The sequence below is a fragment of the Mugil cephalus genome, chromosome 21 (assembly GCF_022458985.1).
Source record: "Mugil cephalus isolate CIBA_MC_2020 chromosome 21, CIBA_Mcephalus_1.1, whole genome shotgun sequence".
Lineage (NCBI taxonomy): Eukaryota > Metazoa > Chordata > Actinopteri > Mugiliformes > Mugilidae > Mugil > Mugil cephalus.
In genome coordinates, this window is record NC_061790.1 from 4,972,383 (window position 1) to 4,989,072 (window position 16,690).

Consider the following 16,690-nt stretch of genomic DNA (forward strand, 5'->3'; position numbering starts at 1 on the left):
AAGGAATCACCATCTGGGGGCAGCGACAAACTTCAACTTCAAATCTTAAATTCAGTCATTATAACTTGACCTTATATTTCACCCCTTCATCCCTCCCCCTCAGGTCCTGCCAACCAATAGTCATGCATCCTTGCGTCCGTGGACCCTGATTTATTTTGAAGGATTTACTGTAATAATTCTATGTTATGAGGATGTGAATGAAGACCAGTGTCCCATCCTTCAACAACTGTGGGTCATGACATCCCAGTGGTACGTAGGCCAGGGCAGTTCCTTGTCGTCAGAGCACATATTCAGCTCATACAGCCTTAGATTCAATAAGTTCTGCTTCCCCTGCTCCTTAAGGTAACATTAGCAGAAGAATAATTTATTTATTTATGTGTTGTTTTTTTTTAAATAAGCCTTTAAGACAGTGTTTATGGTAATACCATTGTGTGGGAGGGATGAGAACAAACATGGAGGGAGAACAAGAAACTTGTTTCGCGGTGAGGTGCAGAAGTCACAGAGGAACCGTGTGGAGGCAGACGCTGAGCACAGCCCGCGTCTCTTAACCTCTGTCCACACCGCAGAGACTTTATTCTGGGTTTGAACATTTTGAGTCATAAATAAACTTCGACTGATTTAAATACCCTGCGAGCAGAATTTAATTAAATGGAAGAATTGGATTTCTGAGGTCAAAACTCTGCAGCACTGTTTCCTGTACAAGTTTTCAAAAATGTTATAGACTCAGACTTAAACTTAGACAGACTTTATTAATCCACAAGGGAAAATAATTGGTCATAGTAGCTTAAATGTTACAAAAAGGTGAGAATAACTGCTGCTAACAGTGAGTACTAACAGTTTTCAATTAAGGGATAATAATGATAAACAAATAAAGAAGAAAGCTACATTTTAGAAGATAAAAACATAAAATGCAGAGTTTAGCTTTAGAAAGTTCCTTTCACTGCTAAACGCGGCCACTAGATGGAGACAATAGTGTCTTCAGTGTGTTCTGTCCATGGTGCTGAAACATTTATATTCTAATGAAACATTACTTGATACTTGATGATCATCATAATAGTAATAATTAAACACTAGAATATGAAATGTGGCTGATATTTAATCACACACTTTCTCTCTGTGTGGTGCCAAAAAAAAAGTTAAAGCCTAATCATCACAACCGGTCCGTCTTGTTTCTTCCTGTCCTTCTGAATTACATCTGTAATCGTCATCCTCTGTGTTTTCTTTGCTAGAGTACACTTTGTGTGTGTTACAGTCCCCATGCTTCCACGATGATTATCGCTCTACTATTAGACATTGTGTCTCCTCCCCCAGTGTTATGAATTCACAGGCCAGTAACTTTTTCACACTTTGCACTTTGTAGAGGTTCAACCAAACCACACATAACTTTCACGGAAGAGGCTGCTCTGTAGCACAAGACGATCTAAAATGTTGCAGCAGGTGTCGTGCTTCCTTTACAGTATGTTGCATCAAACAGATTCAGCGTTTTTACTAAAGCTTTTTCTTGGAGCTGTGAATAAGGCTGTGATAAAATTCACCCAAAATGTATCCATTCAGCCTAATGTCGTTCACTTTGGCCTCGCATGGGGATGTTTTTATTTATCTAAGCTTAGGGCTTAACGTACAACTCATATAATACATTAACATCTGCACTGATCAGGCGTAACATTATGACCACTGACAGGAGAGGTGATTAGCGTTGACCTTCTTGAGATAATTTAACGTTCTGCTGGGAAACTTTTGGACCTGCCCACCCACCTAAACCAGTCCAGGCACCCCACCCCATAGAAATGACACTCCTTGATTCCTTGATGACAGCAGCCATCCCCAGCAAGATGGAATCTGACACAAACACACAGAAAATGCTTTAGGAACAACTAACTAACTAAATAAATAAAGAACAGCACAAGGTGTTGACCTGGTCTCCAAGTATCTGTGGGATGATCCACAGAGGCTCCATAGAAGGTCCATGTCCATCCTCTGATGAGTCACAGCTGTTTTGGAGACACAAGGGAGACCTACACAATATTATATTAGGCACGTGGTAGTAGTGTGTGTAGTTTATTTCTCTTATCTGGATGAATTCCTCTAAATTGTCATTAAAATGTTGCAACTTCTTATACATTGCAGGACACAAATGGACTTGTGGTATTTATACAGGTTTGAAAACCCCTTTTTCTCATTAAATGTGGATTGCAATCGGTTTATTCTGACAGGTCCTTCAGTAGCTCTTTACCCTTCACCATCTGAAACCTGTGAAGACACACAATTAAACCCAGTGACCTGAATATCGGCTCTGTCGGTGGCAGGTACTCTGGGTGACCTGACTTCTGGGGATGTTTCTTGCCTGACTGAGCAAACTTACGTCAGATCACCAGGAGTTGCTCGACTGCTTTGGATCCACACTGACAGACGCTGCGTGACACGGTCCACCTGCAGACCGTGTGAAAGTGGAACCTGTCACCTGCGTGCGACCACACCTGCATTTAACAGCGCATAATTGGGCTCCAGCCGGTGTGACTGCTTCGTCACCGCCCCGGGTTTTGTCTGCAGCCCTTCACCGCTGCAGACAAAACACGTCCGCTTAGCGTCCCTTCAGTCGTCATCTGGTGTGATTTATTTTAGCCCTAAATCATGTCATTAAGAGCAGCCTCCGTCAAACGTGCAGCTGCTCCTGCTGCGCAGCCGGTTTGTTTCTGCCTCCTTCTCGGCTTTTTGTCGCATCGGATTTAAAGGCGAAGCGGCAGAGTTGGATATTATTGGGACTTTCTGTAGCGTTGTGGTGAATATGAGATATAGAAGGAGTGTCATCAGGTAGACCTGTATCTGTTGGTGTTTTTTTTTTTTTTTTTTTTTTTTGGAGGGGGGGATACGGGGTGAACTAAACCCCGCGGGGGGGGGAGAGAGAGGTCCAAATACCCGGGTGAGAGCCGCCGGAGAGCCGGGGACCAGCCTGGTGGACGTCCAGCTGACGGGCTGAACAGGTAGGATGAATGAAGCTGGAGGTAATGGTGTGTGGAAGGTGTCTCCTCGCATGCAGCGCACACGACAGCAAACCTAAATGCTGCATTGAAATATAACCAGTTCCTCTGATACGGACTGTTGACAGTGGAAATAACGCAGCCCCAAACTTCATTCACGGAACCGGACACTTGAAAACTGCATGGCTTCTTGGAGACGAAGAAAGGGAGCAAATAAGATATTTGGGAGATATTAAATATTGACAGGAAGCGAACTTTCATACGGCGCACGATTCACTGATCTGCACGTTAATTTAACAGGTGTAAAATGAAGAGGTATTCTCCGGATAGGCCAATCCTAGAGTAATCCGTGTTGGCTAGCAAAGCAAGCTGGGCTATTCAAAATCACATTTACGCCGAATTAACCCGAGGATATTTATTTACACGTGACATGTCTGAGTTGAGATGATTAGGATATGTTTGTTTTGGTAAAACCACGACAACCTTAAATTGCGCGATTCATTCATGGAGTCTGGTGTTGAAAACAGATTTTTGTGTTACACCACATGACAGTGAGGATTCTTTTATTGTTGTGGCTCTCTCTTACTTTATTTTCATTTAGGATACATTTATTTTCCTTCATGTTAAGTCTGTAACACAACAACTCAGATGGATTAAAAACTAAAAACACATTTAACTAGTTTGTTCTGAGCTGACTGCAGAATTTATTTATTGTTTTTAAAACATACTGACTAGAGGAAAAGCTAAGGGTTTTGCCTTCTTTGTTAGAAGACTTTGCAGAAGAGATTTCCTAATAAAACATCCTGCAGGGCTGTTTTTCTGGACATATGTGAGTCATACTCATGAAATTTTTATATCCATTCCCCTGTCCAGACAGCAGCGGGACTCCTAAGACAGAGGACGCGGTGAAGGACACCTGGGATAGCCTGTCAAGAAACCCACCCCTGCTGGATCATGGGTAACCACAATGGCAAAGACAGCCATGGACCTACAGGTAACACACACACAGTCTGTTTGTGTTGTTTAGTTTCTATTTAATCACAGTTTTTCAAAGTGTATGCGATTGTGAACTGAACCATTTGTAAGTTGCTTCACTTTACGTTTTCCACAGACATTTTCTCAACGAACGAAAGTAAGAATCACTTTTTTTTTACTCTTGTCCTCCTTTCATGTGCACATTGTCTCTGTGTTATTATCTGTATTTGTGTCAGTCAAAACCTCTGTGCTCGCTATTCTTCTGCGTCACAAAAGAATCTTAAAGCTTCTGCATGAATCACTGTATTTTCCTCTTCAATACAGCATCTAAACACATGTGAGTGCAGTGATGCTTCATTACATTCCCCCAAAAGCCATTTATCATCCCTTTTGTTTACCCAAAACACACTAAAATAGAGCACAGACTAGAGCGCAGACGGCAGAAACTTGTCTGCTGTGAAGTGAAGTACTATTTAAAACTAGTACTGATTTAAGAAAGCGCATGACTTCTCACAGAATGAAATCCTGGCATCAGATGATTTGACGTTTTATGGGCACAGAGAAACCATGAAATGCAGACTGCATCCCAGAGGATTCAGCGAAATCTGGATCCAACAACATGATAGTTTTGGCCTCTTTGAGTATCCGTCGCCCCACGTGCCCTCGCGCGTCTCGCGTCCGACCGCAGACGCTCGATCGACTCGCCTGCTCAGTTCAATTTCTGCCTCGCGGCTTAAAACGCGGCCCCTGGTTTTCGTCTCTCTCTCGGCTGACGGTGTGCAGGAAGTGGGCTCGGGATAGGAGATGAGAATAGCTCCCCCGCTGCCGTAGCCGAGCAGACTGCCTCATGCTGCTGCTGCCAGGGAAATGATGAGTCTGCACAATCCTGCAGCACAACACAAGGGCAAGGAGGGAAAAGATCTGAAGCAGGTGGGGATCCCTGTAGCCAAAAAAAAAAACTAAAAAAAATGCACTAAATAAACCAGGTAATGTCAGCTTCATCCGGGAATCGCATAGATTAGTTGTTAGACGATGCTTTATGATGCAAACTGCAAATAATTCATGAGTAATGGGGTAGAGTCCTGTCTGCTTTTATGATGGAGGTAATGACTATCTAGCAGCAGCTGTTTGCTAGCACATCAGAGTAAAATCACCTCTCTTCCTGAGTCCTGCCACATGGGGGACCAGTTTGCCAGCCAAGACACTGGCAGCAGAGGCTTTTTGCTGCATCAGTCAACCCAGGTCAGTAAATAAGGCAGCAGTGCTTAGATCTGCATTGAGGAGAGGAAGAGTGGAGGCTTAGCAGGTGGTGCAACATTATCAGCTTTTTATTAGATGATTCTAAAGCTCAGGACGGAGTTTTTTTTTTCTGTTTTACTTTTTTATTTCCCCCTCCCCTCTCAGGTTCTCCTTTAGATTTCTTCCACACACCTCCTACCACTCCCTCACAGGCGGAGCTGACTGCCATGGCCTTATCCTCTGCAGCTCCCACCGACAAGGCACAGACTCCATCACCAGCCGGCAGCAGCACCGCCCCCTCCACCACCACCGCTGCCGCCTCTCCGATCGCAGAGTGGACGCGGAAGCCGGCGGCTCCCTCGGAATGGGCCGTGATCAGCGTGGACGCCGTCGCCTCCCCGGAGGCAAACGCCAGCAGCGACGGCGCGGCGGCGGCGGCGGCGAGGCACAGGGAGGCGCCGGTCAGCCCGAGCAGTCCGGTGTCGCCGTCGGAGCAGAGCTGGCAGGAGAGAGACAGCGGGCTGGAGCCTCAGGCTGCAGCAGAGAGAGCCGGAGAGGAGATGACCTTGGTTTTACTCAGTCTGATGGAGCATTACAGGTCCTCACTCGGGCTGAGCCCCAGCACTGATGTTACCACAGGAGCAGTAGGTAGGCTCCCCATGTTTACCTGATTCTTTTGTTTCCTTTAAACTAACTTTGACTACTGTTAGAGATCAGTAGATATAACAGGAAGCTGTTTTCTGGACACAAAACGTAACACAAGTAAGTTTACATCTAAGTTCAACATCTGATCTAAATTATTAATGAAAGGTGTAAATACGCAGAGAACATACCGTAATGCAGAATGAAATGCCTGTGGATCAGATGTCATTATGCTGTCATTATGAATTATGTCATGATGTGTAAATATCTCCTGTCCATGCAACCTAACCTCAAAGGCTGCACAGAGTAGTAAAACTAGCATGAGATCATTCCTGCTCTGCTTCAAAGTCCATTCTCGGTGATCAACGTATTGAAGTGATTAAAACTGAGCGCAAGTGAATGTGAACTTTAGAGACTAAAGTTAATTAACTTCAACGTCTCCCCAGAGGAAACTTCGCTTTCGTCGTGTGGAATGCAAGAGACTGAATATGGTCAAATACTCAATAGAAAGACTAGTATTGTCCATCCAGTGTTATTAGTCCCAGACATCTTCTCATACCCCTGGTACTCGCTCAGGTTCACAGGTGTGTGTTCACAGTAGCCTCCTCCTCAGCCTGGAACGGTGAACAGAACAGCAGCTCTGGTACTTAAAATGAAACATATATATGGCACTGGTACTTCACCAGAGAAATCAGAGAGTCCTTGGAGAGCTTTTAGTTCACCCATATCTCACACCTCCACAGACGTTAACTTTATTTCCTTCCTTTGTGCTCGTCCGTCAGAGCTGCTCCGGCGCTTGATAACGGAGAGAGAGGAGCTGGTTGAGGAGGTGGACACACTCAGGGAGACACTCAGGGTGAGTTGTTGCTGCATTTAACGGTCCAGGAGTCACAGCGGCTTCATCTTGTAACACCTACTTTCTGAGCAGGAAGCTCAAGCAGTAATATATCAGTAACTTGCTGATGCCTTAGAAGCATGGAGTCCCACCCCAAGAGATTAAACTATAGATTGAAACATAGGTCTGTAACAGGGGATCTGCGACCCCAAGGGGGTCCGTGGTACTGCAGGGGGGAGGGGCTTGCAAAATCTTTGGTTGATTAGACTTTTTTTTAAGATGTTGTTTTTTTTTTTATAATTTTCTCGCACAAATTTAAATTTCGCTGACTACGCAATTGACAAAGAGCCTATTCAGTCCCCATGTGATATACCTGATGCAGAGAGAAGCTAACAGTGCAGCTCGCTCCCATCAGCCTAAACTACTGAGGCCAGAATGACTTGGTGATTCACTGTCCCTACTACATTTAGCTATGTTTAAAGTTGAAACTTGAATCTGTCAATATATATATATATATATATATTCATTTATGTATGTTGTACACGAACATCACAGTGTTAAATGCAAAATGATAATAATGTATATTTATAAATAGCACTAGGCCGAGTTTAATTTACATTTAACTCAATAAACGAGTGGACTTGACTCAACATGTGACTCTGCTCTCAGTCAGTTTCACCAGGTCAGCTAACAGCTAGCGGTCAAGCTAATTCCGACTCATCCTCGTCTTAAAAGAGCTGATGACTCCTCTTCATACTTAAACTAAGATATCTCAAGAGTTACCTTTTAATTGTTACCTACATCTTGTCCTTCAGTAAGATTAAGGATTGTCGGACTTTTAACTGGAAAACGTGTGTGCGCATGCGCCACAACCACCAGAAGACCCACCTGAGGTGTAGGTTTGACTTTGGCAATTAAAAGAAAGGATTTGAGTGAGACAATCAACAAGGAGCACACTTCAGATAAGATTAATATGTAATGCAGCATCAGTTTCAGCCTGGATAACGAGTTAGACTAAATCGTGACTGAAATTACGTTTAATTCATCCTTTTTTGCACGATTCTTGTTACACCTTAACGCTAATGCTAACCGCGAGCTAACGCAATGTAGTTTCAGCGGTGTCCAAGCAGAAGTTGCATTTGCTACGTTACCCTCCACAGTGGTTCCACTTACTTCTTGTAATATCTTTGTTGGAGAGGCTTCACTTGATAAAGACAGACCAGACTTCGTCCCCTCTGTGTCCTCCTTTGGTCAAATCGTCCATCCAGTGAGTGAGATGTTGTGGTCGGTACATGTAAACCCATCACTCAGAGTTAACTTTTTTAAAATAACACTCGCGGTTTGGGGGAAGTGAGTGTATTAGTATATTATCTAAAAATCTTCTCCCATTCTTGCCAAAACAGTCTCTTTAAATATGCTAACCACCGTTTACAATCTAAGGTGTTTGAGATCGGTTGCTTCCAATTAAGCCCCGCCCCCCTCAAAAAACGTCACATTGTTTACAAACCGTGAAGGGGTCTATAGCTGGGATGTGTTTACATGTGTTTACATAAGTCCATGGGCAGCAAAGCAAGGATATGATAGTCGGGAGTAGTGGATTTTCTGAGTAAGGGGACTCCAAGGAAAAAAAATAGTCCAAATATTAATGAAGTAAGATTGAGAACAAACCGATTACAGTCTAGTCTTGGGTTTGCTCCCTAGACAGAGAGGCTGGAGTGGCATCAGTTCCAGTGTGACCTGCAGGTCGCCGTGTCCGTGGCCGACCGGCTGCGGGCGGAGTCGGAGCAGGCTCTGGATGAGCTCCAGGAGAGCCACAGGGCCGTGGAGGAGCAGCTGGCCCGGGCCCTCGACAAACAGCAGGAGACGCACCGGGAGCTGGAGAGTCTGAGAGTGGAGCACAAGGACGTCTGCCAGAAACTAAATGAACTCACCGCACAGCAGCAGCAGGAACGAGCCGAGCTGGACGCGCTGAGGAACGTCTGCAGAGCGAGAGACGGACAAACGGATAAACGGGCCGACTCTGAGGAGGAAATACAGGAAGCTACAGAGGGAAGTGAAGCAAAGACTGAAGCTAAAGATGAAGCAGATCAAGAGGCGGATGCTGATCATGATCCAGAGGAGACAAACGGGTCGGAAAACATGGAGCTGAAAGGGAAAGGGGTGGCGGAGACATACCTCCGCACTCTGGCTGCTCTGGAGAAGAGGAAAGATGGACGAGGACAGAGAGATCCAAGGAGGATAGTGATGCTGTCTGAAAGATCTTGGTGAGCGTCCACAGATGTTCACACTACCCTACGCCAACAAAGTCCTTACAAACACATTCATGTTTTTTTTTTCTGTTTTTTTAGGAGTCTCTCTCGTCTGCCACTTCCAACTGAGTCCTCTCCTCAGAACGGTGCTTCAAAGAAAACAAGCACAACGTTGCCTCTATGCAAGGTATCACATCTGTTGAATAAGACTAACAAGGCATTGATGTTCTGTTCCTGTGTGGAATCAGTCTTTTGTGTCATCTCCTCCAGAAAGAAGAGCCGACTAAAGGGAGGAGGATCGACCGCATTTTCCAGCGGCAGGACAGCTGGTCCAGTTTTTATTCAGGTGAGAGACAAACCTGCTAAACCACCATTATGTGTTTTTAGATGGACTAAATGTGCAGTCGTGTGACTATAATGTGTGTGTGTTGCAGGGAAACAGGATGAAGATCAAAGCTCAGATTCTGTCAAGTGAGTGGACGTTTGATTTCAAATCAGATTTTAGACCAGAGAAGCTTCACCAACAGGTCCAGAGTCTAGGTTTCCTAAGGATGATGCAAACACATGGACAATTTGCTGCACCACTACAATATTTAAATAGGCTACTGTAATTTTATATCTCCTTCCTTTACTGTAAATGTCATTAAATTATAACTAACGAGCTAAACAAATTAAGTTGTTCTCTTGCCAGTGCATAACAGATTTCTGATTGAAATGTGTTTATCTTCAGACCTCAGGATGGTTTCAGTGCTCTGTTGAGGCGTCATGGCGGCTCCAGAAGAAATTCTCTCCTACGCTGGTGCCAGAGCCGAACACAAGGTTACAAGGTTAGACAAATGTTTTGATTTACACTTTTGATTGTTTGTAAGATGTGAGATTCAATGTAGGAAAACACAGAATTATAATTAATCATATATAATTTTGCGACAGAATATTGAGATCACCAACTTTAGTAGCAGCTGGGAGGATGGTTTGGCCTTCTGTGCCGTTTATCACACCTACTTGCCAACTCACATCCCCTACGACAGCCTCAACCCAGATGAAAAGGTAAAAAGACAAAAGTCCAGTCACTGTTTTATCCAGCGTATGGGAAAGTCTGTAAAAGTTGTTGTTTTTACAGAGAGACAATCTGGATCTTGCTTTTAAGACCGGAGAGAGTGTGGGGATCACGGCCACGCTGGTGAGACATTTCAGTAGTTAGTAGCAAATTTTAGTAGTAGCAATTAGTAGTTGTTTGATTTTCATTTTAAAATTCAAAAATTAAAATTTAAATTAAAGGGATTTTTCTTTATCAGGGTTGAGAATGGACAAAACAAAACTTCAAAACCGGTTTATTTTCATTTTCTGTTTCTAAAAATAATAAAATTAAATCGTTGTAAGACAGAAACAAAAAAGTCCCAGTTTTTTCATATTTTGCAACCGGAAGTTGCTGTTTTCAAAATAAGAGCACGTATGAGGACGATACTGTGTTTCTGCCTATATATATATATATATGACTTCTATCTGCAGTTTCCGTGGCCCGCGATAAAATGTCTTTATAACCTTACTCTGGCGTTATTTTTGACGTGGCAAAACAAATTCTTGTCATCTGCAGAAATCTCTGCACGCATATGTTAGCTAGAAGCTAACTATTCCCTAATTACATGTTCTTATTTTTAGTTTTTACCTGAAATATTCGGCCTAATTTTCTGCAGCCGTGTCATCTTCCCTGAGACGCACTCTTTTATTGTTTCGAAAAACAACTCTACCGATCCTTGTCCGTCAACTTCTGTTACACAGGACCATCCTCATACGCGCTCTTACTTTGAAAACGACAACTTCCGGTCGCACGATATGGGAAAAAAAACGGGCGTTTTTGTTGTTTCTGTCTTCTAACGATTTTATTTTTTGTTTTTAGAAACTTAGAAAATTAAGAGCGAGCGTTTTTTAAAGTTTTGTTTATCCATTCTTGACCCGATAAAGAAATTTTTCAATTTTAATTTTTGAATTTAAAAATGAAAATAAAAACTTTTTTTTTCTTTTTTAAAATATCCTTTTCTGAACGTTAAATCCATTGACCAAACCATACATGGACCGTACTCTCACAGTCTTTATCTGTAACTGTGTGTCAGACAGTGGAGGAGATGCTGAAGGCCGACGGGCCGGACTGGCAGAGGGTGCTGGGATACGTCGAAAGCATTTTCCGTCACTTCGAGATGTGAAGTCATCCCCCATGCCTGGTTATTTTTTATAGGAGATGAACGACTGAACTATTAAGACTTCGTGATTTTATGTTTCAAGACGAGAACACTGACACAGTTTTACTTTTCTACGTGTAAATCGGTGACACTGGAATTAAAAAAAAAAGCTGCTGGGAGAAATATGCACAGGACACACGAATAAAACCACATCTGTTCAGCGACTACTTTCACGTCACCGGGTGTTGAATGCACTGGTTATGCACAGTTTCCCTCTAAAAGGAAAAAGAAAATGAATACACTTTATGATAAATGGGTGTGTAGCATTTTTAGCGCGTGACAATGTCTGAATCTGGGGCACTTAATCTTAACTACTTATTTATACCTGCCCTGTCCCAGTGATAAATATTATAACTGCATGCAAATCTTAAACACCACTATACAAACAGGCCAGATTTTATATGTTGCACTATTGATGTTTAAACCTTGAACCCTACAGAGGACCTACTGTCTGAAGAAAGCTGCCTTTGAGGACATATATGTGTATATATGTAAATGTGTCTGTAATCTCTAAGGTATTTTTAAAAAACATGGTTAACATATGAAGACATGCTGCAATAATAAAGTTATATATGCTGTAAACATGGAAGTAATTGTTGTTTTTTACCACACAGATTCAGAGAAAACATCTTGATTTTAATATACAACAAAAAAAAAAGACATTTGACAGTGTACAAAAATGGTATAAAAGATGGCATTAAAAGAAAAAGTTTAAAGTTCAGTGACATAAGAAAATGGTCATAGTGTAACATTTAACAAATAAATAGTTTTAAAAGCAATTGTCAAACGAGGATGCTTTAAATGAAGCTGTAATATAGAAACGCTATGTATGTGTTTTTTTTTGTAGGAACGTGCTGCGTTAGTGTTTTCAGATGGCAGACATGATCCCAGATTTACAGCACGGTCATGAGCATTAAATTAAAGTAACTCTGACGTTGACCGATGAATTTAAACGAGTCCTACGAAGCGGGAATGGCGCCGCCTATAGGTGGCGTTGACAGCGGCGGCAGGAGGAGAGACTTCAGTTTAACGGACATGGCTGCAATCTCGGGGTCCTGGGTTTCGTACATCTTCACCAGTCTGGCAAATTTAAGGACACCTGAAAGTGAAACAGAGCCAGCTATCGGTATGGGTAAAAAAAAAACAAAACAAAACCTGGGATTAAAAGTGTGGATATGGTGAAAGGGGGCAGAGGCATTTATTAATTTCACCGAGATCATACAGAGTGCTTCATTAATTGCATCATTTATATGTTAAAATAGCCAAACACTAGAATATTTAAAGTTAAAATCATAATATCGACACCCAGTGACAATATATCATGCAGCACTAATGAACAATAGATAAGCCAAGAGTTATAATTATGACCTGAGCAGTTTAATGATTTTTGTATTTATTGTTCGTGGATAAATTTTTTGAACAGTCAGTAGCTTAAGGAAAGCATATAAACACTACCAGTCAAAAGTTTTATAACGCTACAATATATATATATTGAAATGTATGTATTATAATGTCTCATTTTACTCTGAAATGAAAGTGTAGCCCTAATAAACAACTGGTTTTGGAATCAATTAATAAACCAAATTTCATGTTTTTTTACAAACCTTTTCTAAACTTTGGACTCATCAGAGTAACCGTCTTTGGCTGATGTAACATGTGAACACACTCGAGACATATTTTCTTTCTAAAATGGAAATCAAATATTTTTCTTCACAATTTTGTTGCAGAAGTTCCCAGAAATGTGTGGCACTCGTAGGGAGCTTTGCTTTCACTCTTCTGTCCAGTTCATCGCAAACCAGCTCCACAGGGTTAAAGTCTAGAGACTGGGATATGGTCCAGTACATGCTTTCAAGCTTTCCACCTTGTTTGTATCCTGAGGTAGTTCTGGTGTAGCTTGGACTAAAGTTTTGGGTCATTATCTTGTAGTATTATGAAGCAATGACCAACTATACCAGAGGATACTGATGCTGTTCTAAAACTTTTGACCTGTAGTGTATTTGTAGCGAAGTTACATTTGGTTTAAGCCTGAATCGGCAAACGTATCTTACACTGAGTGCTACATTTGTTTAAGGAAAAGAATCATCCGTACAGTTGCCTCTTAACAAGTGGCAGGTATGTTTCTAACACCCAGAAAGCTCACCTTCCCCTTCGTTGTTGAATCCGTAGGCTTTGATGACCTCTTGTTGAATCTGGGTGGCGACGGGGAGGACGAGCTGCAGCATCTTGCCCATGTCGTTGCAGGCGCTCTCTCTTGCCTCGTCCATCCGTGCGGCGTTCTCTGGTACCGAGAAGGCCTGGATCACCTCGCTCAGCACCACTGCAGGGAAAAAAAACATCATACACAGATGGGATGAGATCAAAAGACAATACTTCAGATATCAGGGCCAAACAAAGCTGCTGCAAACCCAGATCTATAAAATAAAAATGCAACACGAGCTGCTTGTGCAAGCTTAATATTTGAAAAGTGAACATGTACTGATGTAAATGTCTCACCTCTGGTCTGCTCAACAGTCAGGGTGGGCTGTTGTGCTGGAGCTGAGGCCATGTCTGCAGATAAAAAAGAGGAAAAACGAAATGTTTATAATAAACAAAACGACAGAAGAGGACTTATTTAAATTAAATGTATTCCAGGAAGTATGATAAGACAATTACAGGTCCTGCAGCGCAGTTAGAGAACGTGATTGATTTATATAGATATAGAAATTCAGCTAAACTCGACTATAAAGCAGAATTGCTAGCTAATGCGCGTATATAAAGAGAAAAAAAAATAAAACCTACCACAAGACTCAATAAAACAGGTGAAAGAACGACACGTAAACATTATTAAGACGCGGTGTGTCTGCAAAGAGGAACTGGACGTCGCTTATCGTTTGTCATCGATCGTTTAACTTTTATTCAACAGCTTGAAATGCTAAGCTAACGACGGCTTTGGGATGTGGCTATCAGCGGCAGCTAAAATACGTATTTACAAGACAGAAAGAACCGCTGACTATTACAGAATAAAGGTTTGGAAACTCACCGGTGATGAAAACAAGCCAGCTAACGCCAAACCTGTGGAAATGTCGGAAAACGACACCTTTTTTACGACAGTTGGCTTCGCTTTGCGGGGAACAGGGTTCCTCCCCGTGTAGATAAAAAGACGTTTTAAAAAAAAAAAAAAAACGAAAAACTGGAAATGTGTAGTTTCGCTCATCCGAGAAGCTCCTTACTTAATGATATCATTAAGTAGGGAGGAGAGGAAAGCACGCATTAATTAAGAAGTAAGTACAAAATGCAGAAGACACTGTTATAATATTCAAAAACAGGCTGGCATAGGAAGTTTCACTGTACGAGATAACAAAGGAACAGAATAACTCTAAAAACTGACAAATATTAAATTAAAACACAAAATCAGGACAAGACAATAAGTCTTGGAAATAAATAATAATAGTATTCATATAAAAAAAAAGTGTAAACCATCGTACAATGGGGAAATTCAAGTATTGATTTCTATGGGAAACTTGTTCAATATTTGGTATAATTTTATGGCTTTGGGGTCTTCAGTTAATTTCAGGGACGTTAAGTATAGTTTGAATTCGTTCAGAAAAACGACAAACTTGGGAGGTGACTTCATACTTCTATGTTTTTTTGTTTTTTTGTTTTTTTGCATAACAAATTTTGCAACACACAAAATAACATTGCAGCAGAATTTGTTGTATTTGTTATGGGGGATCATTTTTCGAGATTGAATTTGGGAATGCTGGGATCTGTTTATCCAGAATGTCAAAATAACTGTAACACAACGTAAAAATAATATATATATATTTATGGTCTGTAGTCTCAATGTAATTACCACAAAATGTACAATCCGGTATTTCCAGTAGGTGGCGGTATTGCACCTTTAAGTTGTTTGCTGGCCGCAATTTAAACCCAAAAGAAGAAGATGAAGTAAACAGAGTAGCATGGTGGTGAAATCTTAAGATGTGGCGAAAGATGCAGGTTAAAGCCGAAGACAGATCCATTTATTACATTTAAACGTATTACGGATTCGTCTGCATCTAATCCGGAGCAGTTAGTAAGTTTTGAATGAATATATATTTTTACCACGTACAACCAAGTGACGTGGTGGAGTTTCGATATCGATGGAGCAGAAGCTCGCAGAGTTCAGAGCCAGACGACAGGCAGAAAATGCCCTGAAAAGGCGTCAGGATGTGGATTCACAGTCCGGAGAAGCGGCGGAGACGGAGACAGTGACGGCATCCAGTCAACAGCCCGAGGAGGAGAAGACGGAAAACAAGCAAGCTGTGACCCAGGGCTCCGAAAGCCCGGTGAGACATCATCCACCTTAGCCTAAGCACACGCAGAGAGTATGATCCTTTAAATTAAGCAGAAGTTCAACAAACTTTCCAATTAAAATCTACAAATGAGTATTTATCTAGTACCATTAGACTGTAGGCAGAAACAAATTTGCACCCAAAATGTGTGTATTGTATATAGTCATTGCACTGTTTATTCTATGTTACTTTAAAAAAACACTGAGCTTTTTCACTCAGTCTTATGTCGTTGTTGTTGTATCTGTTCTTGTGGCAAAGGGTTTAAAAATTCTGGGATTATTCTGAAAAACAGGCAAACACTTGACTTGACACTTGACAAATCTCTTGACTGACTTCCTGGGTCCTGTGTCTTCTCTGCAGGACCGTAGAGACTGGGTACTGGACAGCGCTCTGGGAAGGTGGTTGTCCTCGAGGCAGTTCGTCATCTCAAACCTCTTTCTGCTCAAAGTGCTTCTGTGGCTGGTTCTGCTGGGTTTATTTGTCGAGCTGGAGTTCGGCTTGCCCTTCTTTGTCATCTCTCTCTTCTACTGGCTCTACGAGGGACTCCGCAGCCCGGCGCCCCGCCAGCCTGGAGAACTGAGCGCTTATTCAGTCTTCAACCCAGACTGTCAGCCTCTGCTGGGCTCCATCACTGCAGAACAGCTGGAGGGGGAAATGGGTTACAGACCTCTTGCTAACAGATGACGTACTAGTGATTTTTTTTTTTTTTTTTGCCCATTCGAAAAATATACATACGGTCATTTCACATTAAATTGTGATTTGTTTATTTGCACCTTTATTTTTCTTTTGTCTTAAAATCACAGATACTGGACACAACATAATATGGGGAAAGAGGGAAATGTCAAACACTGTGTAATCAGCAAGATTGGCGGAAATATCAATGATACACTGTTAAAGATGTTATTCATGTCGAACATGTACCCCAGTTCATTCTGCTCTTATCAAGAAGTGCATTAAATGGCGAAATGACGACTGAACTTGAGTCAAATACACTAAAATAATGAACATTTTTTTTCACATGAGAAAAAAAAAATGTTTGCTGTAAATTAATTTACAAGTATTTACAAATTAATAAATATTTTTAAACTTTTAAACATGAAAGATGATTTCTTCTTCTCTCCAAGACTCTAAATAATAGCGGTTAATTAATTTTATTTTATTTTATTGTGTTTGTAGGGCACCTTTTTTTTTCTTACAGAAACCTGTCTGGAAAATAAGTTAA

General features: G+C 41.6%; 3 protein-coding genes across 6 annotated transcripts; 2 read left to right on the plus strand and 1 right to left on the minus strand.

The window, feature by feature from the left end:
• Positions 1–2,848: 2,848 nt before the first annotated feature.
• Positions 2,849–11,737, plus strand: LOC124998752 (cytospin-A-like). 3 transcript variants are annotated; one of them, XM_047573263.1, is made up of 13 exons: positions 2,849–2,981; positions 3,852–3,972; positions 4,090–4,110; positions 5,358–5,840; positions 6,617–6,690; positions 8,371–8,933; positions 9,018–9,105; positions 9,189–9,264; positions 9,353–9,389; positions 9,649–9,745; positions 9,849–9,965; positions 10,039–10,098; positions 11,030–11,737. In XM_047573263.1, the coding sequence occupies exons 2-13, from the start codon at positions 3,933–3,935 to the stop codon at positions 11,117–11,119; spliced, it is 1,746 nt and encodes a 581-aa protein (XP_047429219.1). In that variant the 5' UTR covers positions 2,849–2,981; positions 3,852–3,932; the 3' UTR covers positions 11,120–11,737. The 3 variants fall into 3 exon arrangements, with proteins under 3 accessions (XP_047429219.1, XP_047429221.1, XP_047429220.1); XM_047573265.1 differs by having other exon boundaries at positions 5,439–5,840; XM_047573264.1 differs by lacking the exon at positions 4,090–4,110.
• Positions 11,738–11,770: 33 nt separating this feature from the next.
• grcc10 (gene rich cluster, C10 gene) lies at positions 11,771–14,272 on the minus strand. 2 transcript variants are annotated; one of them, XM_047573272.1, is made up of 4 exons: positions 14,175–14,272; positions 13,649–13,702; positions 13,296–13,472; positions 11,771–12,254 (listed from the first exon to the last, which is right to left on the minus strand). In XM_047573272.1, exons 2-4 carry the CDS (start codon positions 13,698–13,700, stop codon positions 12,115–12,117), a joined length of 369 nt encoding a protein of 122 aa, XP_047429228.1. In that variant the 5' UTR covers positions 13,701–13,702; positions 14,175–14,272; the 3' UTR covers positions 11,771–12,114. The 2 variants fall into 2 exon arrangements, with proteins under 2 accessions (XP_047429228.1, XP_047429227.1); XM_047573271.1 differs by lacking the exon at positions 14,175–14,272 and adding an exon at positions 13,934–14,154.
• A 611-nt stretch (positions 14,273–14,883) lies between these two features.
• Positions 14,884–16,558, plus strand: saysd1 (SAYSVFN motif domain containing 1). Its single transcript, XM_047573270.1, has 2 exons — positions 14,884–15,462; positions 15,829–16,558. The coding sequence occupies exons 1-2, from the start codon at positions 15,277–15,279 to the stop codon at positions 16,150–16,152; spliced, it is 510 nt and encodes a 169-aa protein (XP_047429226.1). The 5' UTR covers positions 14,884–15,276; the 3' UTR covers positions 16,153–16,558.
• Positions 16,559–16,690: the final 132 nt, after the last annotated feature.

Excerpts from the sequence above, each read along its gene's own strand:
- LOC124998752 (XM_047573263.1), top strand. The coding sequence starts at position 3,933 with ATGGGTAACCACAATGGCAAAGACAGCCATGGACCTACAG. Across the intron at positions 9,265-9,352 it reads CTGGTCCAGTTTTTATTCAG|GGAAACAGGATGAAGATCAA; the intron begins GTGAGAGACAAA and ends TGTGTGTTGCAG. Across the intron at positions 10,099-11,029 it reads TGGGGATCACGGCCACGCTG|ACAGTGGAGGAGATGCTGAA; the intron begins GTGAGACATTTC and ends ACTGTGTGTCAG.
- grcc10 (XM_047573271.1), bottom strand. The coding sequence starts at position 13,976 with ATGTTTACGTGTCGTTCTTTCACCTGTTTTATTGAGTCTTGTG. Across the intron at positions 13,703-13,933 it reads CTGTTTTATTGAGTCTTGTG|ACATGGCCTCAGCTCCAGCA; the intron begins GTAGGTTTTATT and ends TTTTATCTGCAG. Across the intron at positions 13,473-13,648 it reads GACTGTTGAGCAGACCAGAG|TGGTGCTGAGCGAGGTGATC; the intron begins GTGAGACATTTA and ends TTTTCCCTGCAG.
- saysd1 (XM_047573270.1), top strand. The coding sequence starts at position 15,277 with ATGGAGCAGAAGCTCGCAGAGTTCAGAGCCAGACGACAGGCAGAAAAT. Across the intron at positions 15,463-15,828 it reads CCCAGGGCTCCGAAAGCCCG|GACCGTAGAGACTGGGTACT; the intron begins GTGAGACATCAT and ends TCTTCTCTGCAG.